The following is an 8,166-nucleotide window of genomic DNA, read 5'->3' on the forward strand; positions in this document are numbered from 1 at the left end:
ATATATATATATATATATATATATATACATATATATGAAATAAGAAGTAAAAGGGAGTAATAAATTGAGACAGATATCAATAAAGCTTTCACTGTTAAATGAATTTGGTTAATTGTATCAAACAATCAGATGCCAATAAATGCAAGTGGAAAAGGAAGAAAAAGTAATAGTAGTAATCCTTACTGTCCTGTTATTTTTTTGACTAGTCTCTAAGAGGACATAAGCAAAGTTGAGCTAAGCAGGATTTGAACTCAGTGAACAGAGACACTGAATTGATTCACAAGATATATTGATCAACCCATGCTAGCATGGAAAAATGAACAAAGATATGTGTATGTGTGTGTATACACGCACACACACACACACACACTTACACACACACACACACACACACACACACACACACACACACACATCTGTAACTATTTTTAGTTGCCAAAATATTTACATATTCTTTCATACAGAAGAGAACTTTTGTTAGCAAATGACTTTATTAATGCCTACTGCCTACCCTGAATATTTACTCAGGGCACATGTCTGCTTGCTTTTTTTTCCTTTTATATAACTGCATGCCATGTTACTTTGATGACACAGAGCAAACTTAACAGCCCCTTACGTCATTGCATAAATAATAATAACCAGCTTACCACATTATTATATTATGTTTGTTTATGTGTGCGTATGTATATACCTCCTATATGTGTATGCATGCTGACGTAAGTTTTAATGCAAGAGTAAAGTTGGTGAGGTTAGCAACTGTTATCAAAGCTGAACTGTTTGGATTAATGGGTCTCCTCACTTGTCACATATTATTTATACATCGTATGTGTGTGTTTGTGTTTGTTTACAGAGATATTGAGAGGAATATGTGTTGAGCTCTTCTTAATGTCTGTGTATTGTATGTATGTATGCATATATATATTTTTTAATATACTATAATGAAGAAAGCTTCTTATTAATTATGAGTAAGGTGGCAAGTTGGCAGAATTGTTAGCTTGCTGGATGAAAATTCTTAGCTGCATTTTGTCCGAGTTCAAATACTGCTGAGGTTTACTTTGCCTTTCATACTTTTGAGGTCAATAAAATAAGTATCATTTGTACACTGGGGTCGATGTACTTGACTAGAACTCCTTCCCCAATGTTTCAGGCCTTGTACCTCTAGTAGAACACATTAATTAGCTATGAGTATGTAACTTTTACTAAAATATCTCGTCTTTTCTGATATAAACTTGGAGCCTGAAATTTTAGGTGAGCGGAATAATTGATTACATAGACCCCAATGCTTAACTGGTATTTATTTCATCAACCCAAAAAGATGAAAGGCAGATTTGACCTCAGTGGTATTTGAACTCAGAGTGTAAAGACAGATGAAACGCTGCTAAGCATTTTGTCTGGTGTGCTAGCGGTTCTACCAGCTTGCCACCTACTAATGTATATTTGAAATGAAAAATAGATAAATCAGAAGATGAAGGTATCTTTTCTGCCTTTCATTATTTATATGAGATATATAAAAGTCAGGATTTTCCTAAGGAGATGATTGAATACTGCTATCTTTGTGTTTTATGTATTGTTGTCCTGTACTAGGCAACAACACCAAAAGCAAGATAAAAGGATTCAAGTTGTATTCTATCATTTCTTTAGGAAATCCAGAGCTTTATGTATCTGTATTGAAAGCAAGCAAGAAAGAAAGGTACCACCATCACTTTTATCTTTAACAATATATTTCACTGTACACTTACTAGAAATGTTATTCCTTCCTAGCATGGTGCAGGCCTGGCTGTGTGGTTAAGAAATTTGTTTCTCAAACATATAGTCTCTGATTCAGTTCCACTATGTGACATTTTGGGCAAGTGTCATCTGCTATAGCCCAGGGCTGCTCAAAGCATTGTGAGTGGATTTGGTAGATGGAAATTGATAGAAGCCAACACCTGCCCATCACAACAGCGTTAAGATCCTAAAACCAAAGTGCTATGTAAAAAGCATTAGTGCTGGTGCCATGTAAAAAATCACTGGTGATGGTGCCATGTAAAAAGCACCCAGTACACTCTGTAAAGTCGTTGGCATAAGGGAGGGTATTAAGCCATAGAAACCAAGCCAAAACAGGCTATGGACCTGGTGCTGTCCCTGGCCTTGTTAGTTCTTGTCAAACCATCTAACCCATGCCAGCATGGAAAACAGATGTTAAATGTTTGTTATGATGTGTGTGAGTGTGCACTCTTGTCATACAAGTGAAATTGTTTGTTTCCAGCCCTCTGTGAAAAATACATCTGATTGTAGGAAAATATTTCCTTTGAAACAGGTGAGAGTTGGCAACAAGAACAACGTCCAACTACAGAAAATCTGCAACATATTCCATCTAATCAATGCAAGCATGGAAAAGTGAATGCTAAATGATGTTGATGATAAATATGATATACATATATATAAACACACACACACACACACACACACACACACACACACACACACACACACACACACAGAGGTAACAACCATCCTTAGTACAAGTAAAATAAAAATTAAATTACCATGTGAAGTTAATATATTCCATGTTGAATTTTTACTTTTCCGTACTCTTGACACCAGCTCTAAAATGTGTTCTACTTGTCTAGGTTGTGTCCAACATTTCTTAGAATTTATTTTCTATCTTTTATTTTTAATGTTAATACTTCATTGAAGACTGTGTCTTTGGATTCACTTGTTGATTTACATTGTGTCCCACTTTGAACTTTTTGAGTACTAATCTACCTGTGACTGTTTCTGGTCTGTGATACAAACACATCCTTTTTAAATTATAACCATCATAATTAAAACAAAGCCAGTGACTTTGGTTTGCCTCAAGAGTTCTGACCATTTTTGGTTGACAAGATTCATGTTGAAACATTGGGGTCACAAAATGCTGTGTGCCAATGAGACAAGTGTGTTGAACACACTGTTCTCATAAAAGAGTGAAGCTATTCTCCTAAGACATACACTACAGCAACCTGCCTAGACATGCTAAGAATAAATATGCACATATTTGTACAATCATAGTTTTTATTTAAGAATGCAAACACGGTTGTGGTTAAGAAGCTCATTTTGCAACAACTTGGTTTGGAGTTCAGTCCCTCTGCATGGCACCTTAGGCAAATATCTTCATAGGTCAAGGCCATCCAAAGCTTCATAAGTGGATTTGGGAGCTGGAAACTGAAAGAAGCCCATCACTTGTGTATGTGTGTGTGTGTGTGTCTTTGTTTTGACATTAGGCACAAAATGTAAACAGCTGTCACTGTTACAGAAGCAGCATTTCTTTCTTGCAATCTTCCATGAAAACCTGTCTGGTCATTGTGATGTCTGTATTTGAAGGAGTGGCTGAAATATTTGCTTTACTGGAAAACAAGTGATGGTGACTGAAAGAGCACAAAGCTGTAGAAAACTGGTTACAATGAATTACATACTCTTGGTGGTTGAAATTTTTTATACAAATAACCAAATTAACATCATAGACTATATAATTTATGAGATTTCAATATATTGTCAGCATTAAAGTATTGTGTTTATTTCAAACAAAATTATATATTGTAAAACAAGAATACAATCTTTTTAGGTCTTTTTACTTAGAAATATAGTCACAAAAAAGTTAACTGTTGATTGGTAGTGTTTATTTTATTGATAATTAATTGTGAGTTTGTGTGTGTATTTATATTTCATTGAGATCAAACAATTTATTTTATTGATATATATTGCTATGGCAACCACTTGACTGTAAGATTTTTCAATACACTTTTTAATTCCGTCACTCATTCAGAATTAGCAAGATTCATATGACCCAGTAATGACTATTATACAATGTGAATTACTCAAACAACAACAAGCAATATCATAAGATTTATTAAGAAATGAAAAAAATGAATTTGGTTAATCATAGGCTAATGTAGTCAAAAAACTGCATCCATTCACTACTTGATTCTGAAGTCTTTTTTGCAATTTTTATCTGCAATGAAGATGTATTTATTTATTTATTTAATGATACCGTTACTCAACTCACCCCTTACTTAGGTAAGGGTTGGTGACTGGGAGAGCATCTAGCTATAAAGTCTTCCTTTAAGTAACTTCTGCCTAAGGCATCACTAGCATGGAAAAACAGAAGTTAAGTAAATGAACAAATTAAAATTAAGATAAAAATGCACTAAAGACTAAATTTTGGTAGTTTTTATTTCATTGAAATGGTAAGAATAACATTTAGTTCTTATGATACTGGTTTTTGGTAAATATCAAGGACTGATTACTGTCATTTTAACTCATCCGGAAAATAGAAGTTTCAAGAACATCTTCATTCAGATCAAATCATGTAAATGCTTAATTTCATGATTCATTTCACAATTTTGCTATGATTTTAATAAAATTGAGGGGGGAAAAAAATTCTATAAAATTAGTCAAAATTTATTTTATTTGCATATGTAATTAACTGGTCAATTTTACATAGATTTGATGTTAAATGGTTTGATATTTTCAAAAGATATGCACTTAACTGAATTATGCAATTCAGTGGTATAGCATTTGTATGCTTGTGTATATGTATGTATGTACATACATATGTATGTGGAGAGAGAGAGGCATAACTGTGTGATTTCGGATTCAGTCCCATGTCATGGCATCTTGGGCACGTTCTTCAACTGTAGCCTGTGACTGGCTGAATCCTTGTGAGTGGATTTTGTTGATAGAAACTGAAAGAAGCCTACTATATGTGTGCATACATGCACATGCAAGTGTGTGTGTGCATGCAAGCACTGGAAACAGGTGAGGGTTCGCAATAGGAAGGCCATCTGGCTGTAGAAAATCTGCCTCAGCAAATTCCATCTGACCCATAAGCATAAGAAAGTGGATTTAAATGATGATGACCATGATGGTCATAATGATTTTCATATATGCGTGTGTGTGTGTATGTGTTTGTGTGAGTGGGTTTGCATTCCTCTTGCCTGTGTGCTCCCTTGTTGGTTGGAGACAATGGCTTTGCTGACGGTGTCGTTTGTTTACAGTCCACCTTGAAAGCAGGTACAGGTTTCTTAACACATTGCATGATCTTTGTAAACAAAAGGCCAGTTCATACGGTATTGTTTTTTCCAGTTCTTTGCATTAGCATATCTAGGTTGTTTGTAATCTCCTTAATGGGAGATTATTGCCTTGCTTGGAAACAAGCGGATGTTGACAACAGGAAGGGCACCTGGCCCTAGAAAACTCTGTCCTAATATACTCTCACCAAACCCAAGGGAGCATGATAAATTAGATGTTAATATGACGTCGGTGATGAAGGCTGCAAGCTGGCAGAATCGGTAGCACCCCAGGCAAAATGCTTGGCAGCATTTCATCCATCTTGACATTCTGAGTTCAAATTCCACTGAGGTTGACTTTGCCTTTCATCCTTTCAGGAGTTTGATGAAATAAGTACCAGTTGAGTACTGGAGCCATTGTAATCGATTTGTCCCTCACCTGGAATTGCTGGCCTTGTGCCAAAATTTGAAACAGTATGATGTTGGTGATGATGATGATTTGTGTGTGTGTATGACATTAAACTGCATCCTGTGGTCAGGCTCCAGTTTGAAAGTTCTACAGTTGTAAGGAGCATGGTATCACACCTTAATTTCCATTACTCCCAGGCCCATCCTGTCCTACCAGGGTCTCATCTATGGGTTTAACAGATTTACCAGGAGTAGAGAAGGCTCCTATTTTTTGACAAAGCCATGTGGAAGGCAGCTCTTCTTGAAAAAGATACTCTGACATAAAACAGTACCAATCAAAGCAGTACCAATCAAAACAGTACCAATCATCTTGCAATAGTAGGTTCTACTGGAGCCTACTGTGACAGCCAAGAGAGTTGTCATTTAAATTCAGTGACATACAGAGGTCCCACTGTAATTTTATTTCTTGATCCATTTTGCGTTTTATAAAATCTCCTGGAAATGGTTGTCTGGTGACATGTAAAGTCACATCTGTGCACATGCAAGGGTGAAAGTAAATCGGAACAATCAAGCTGAATGTGAAGCAATCATTGTGTGTATTTTTGTGTGTATCAAAACAGCCTTCTTTGAAACTTACTCTTGCATTCACTGTGTTTTTTTTGTCTTTTTCTTTCCAGTGGTATAGAATTAAATGGATTGTACAAGAAAATCACCAAGAAAATCTCAAGATTCTCAAAGAAAGCCAGGAAGCGTTTACAAAAATGGTAAATATTTCAAGTTGCTTTCTTCAAAATAAATAGTTTAAAGAATTTAATTTTTTGTCATTTAAAATTCCACTGCAATAACAATTACAAAGTACTGTTTATTTTCTTCAGAATTTTGAAATCTAAACTTTCTTTGAAATACCTTCTATTTTTAACTTCTTTTTTTCTGGTAAATAGGAGGAAAGAAACTGGATGTGAGCATTTTTGTTGTCTTATATATGGCAGAATAATCCAGGCTTTTGTCTCTGTTTTTCCCCTCAAATTACCATAAATGGGTTTTCCTTTCTATTGAAGAATTTTCACATTCTTCTTGAATTTTTTTTTTTTAATGAGTTATCTTTTGTTCCTGTTAATCCTTTTGTTATTCCTAATTGTAAACCCCACTTTTGAATGTTAGTCCTTATGTCCTAAATATCTTCAGTCCTTGTGGCCAAGAAAAAAAATTATTATTATTTGTGTATTATAAGGCAGTGAGCTAGCAAAATCATTAGCACAATGGGCAAAGTGCTTTGTGGTATTTTGTTTCTACATTCTGAGTTTGAATTCTGCTGAGGTTGATTTTGCCTTTTATCCTTTTAGAGGAACGATAAAATAAGTACCAGTTCAGCACTGGGGTTGATGTAATCAATTTAACCCTTCCTCTCAAAAACTGCTGGCCCTGTGCCAAAATTTGAAAATATTGTTAAAACAGTGAGCTGGCTGAATTGTTAACACAAGTAAAATGCTTAGTGCATTTCTTCTGGCTCTTTCCATTCTGAGTTCAAATTCTGTCATGGTTGACTTTGCCTTCCATCTTTTCGAGGTCAATGAAATAAGTACCAGTTGACCACTGACATCAGTGTTATCAATTAGCTCCCTTCCCACAAATTTCAAATCTTGTGCCTGTAGTAGAAAGGATTATTACTATTATTGAGGCACTGCTCTGGTAGAATCATTGGAGTAGCAGAGAAAATACCTTACAACATTTGTTCCAGCTCTTTACATTCTGAGTTCAAATCCTGCTGAAGTTAAGTACTGAAACTTGCTGGCTTTTTACCTATATCAGAACCCATTATTATTACTGAGAGTGAGAAAAAAACTATTTTGCAACACTTGTTCTGGCTCTTTGTATTTTGTGTTCAAATCCTGCCAGGGTCACCTTTGCCTTTCGTCTTTTTCGGAATCAAAATAAAAGTTCCAGTCACTTGGTTTAATGGAATTAACTAATCTTCTCTGGTTTGATGAAATAAGTACCAATCAAGTACTGGGGTTGATGTAATTGATTAACACTCTCTCTCAAAATTTTGTGCCTTGTGCCTGTTCTAGAAAGAATTATTTTTATTATTATTGATCTTGCAGGATCTTTAACATATCAGATAAAATGATTAGTGTCATTTCTTCTGGCTCTTCTGAGTGGAACTTGAGTTCCACTGAGGTCAATTTTGCCTTTTGGGGTTGATAAAATAAGTACCAATTGAGCACTCGTGTCAATGTGATGCCCTTCCCCAACAACTGCTGACCTTGTACCAGAATTAGAAAAAATTATTTTCAATTTGTTGTATTCCTATCACTCTAAGCATACCTCCCTCAACAATTATATTTGTGATTTGTCTTATAATGTCATCCATCCTCTTTCCCCTATTCTTGTAATAATGGATGAAATTATATCATTTTTATTATGATCATTTTTTCCCAGGAATTATTTTAGATCTAAATTTACAAATTATTTTCACTTTTTAATTTATCTTCTTCCGAAAGTTAATTTTATATTTGGATTCTTTGTGATAGCATTTTATGTAGGTTGCTTTTATTGTCTTTGAGGCTTTACAAAAAAGAAGATATTTGTTGCAGTGTTCTTGTAAACCATATTTTTGTTGCCCTCATCTTGTACCCTTTCCAGGAAAAATAGATATCATCATCATCATCATCATCATCATCATCATCATTATTATTTAAGGTAGTGAAATGGCAGAATTGTTGGCATG

The 8,166-nt window shown here is 34.8% G+C and overlaps 1 protein-coding gene across 6 annotated transcripts in view; it reads left to right on the forward strand.

Moving 5' to 3' along the window:
• The window catches only part of LOC106868966 (uncharacterized), a 184,839-nt gene that overhangs the window by 152,921 nt on the left and 23,752 nt on the right, over positions 1 to 8,166 (forward strand). For all 6 annotated transcript variants that reach the window (XM_052973867.1, XM_014914442.2, XM_014914441.2 and 3 more), the window contains one exon: positions 6,116 to 6,202. In XM_052973867.1, coding sequence (XP_052829827.1) covers positions 6,116 to 6,202 — 87 coding nt within the window. The remainder of the gene's footprint in view (positions 1 to 6,115; positions 6,203 to 8,166) is intronic.

The sequence above is a fragment of the Octopus bimaculoides genome, chromosome 17 (genome assembly GCF_001194135.2).
Source record: "Octopus bimaculoides isolate UCB-OBI-ISO-001 chromosome 17, ASM119413v2, whole genome shotgun sequence".
Classification (NCBI taxonomy): domain Eukaryota; kingdom Metazoa; phylum Mollusca; class Cephalopoda; order Octopoda; family Octopodidae; genus Octopus; species Octopus bimaculoides.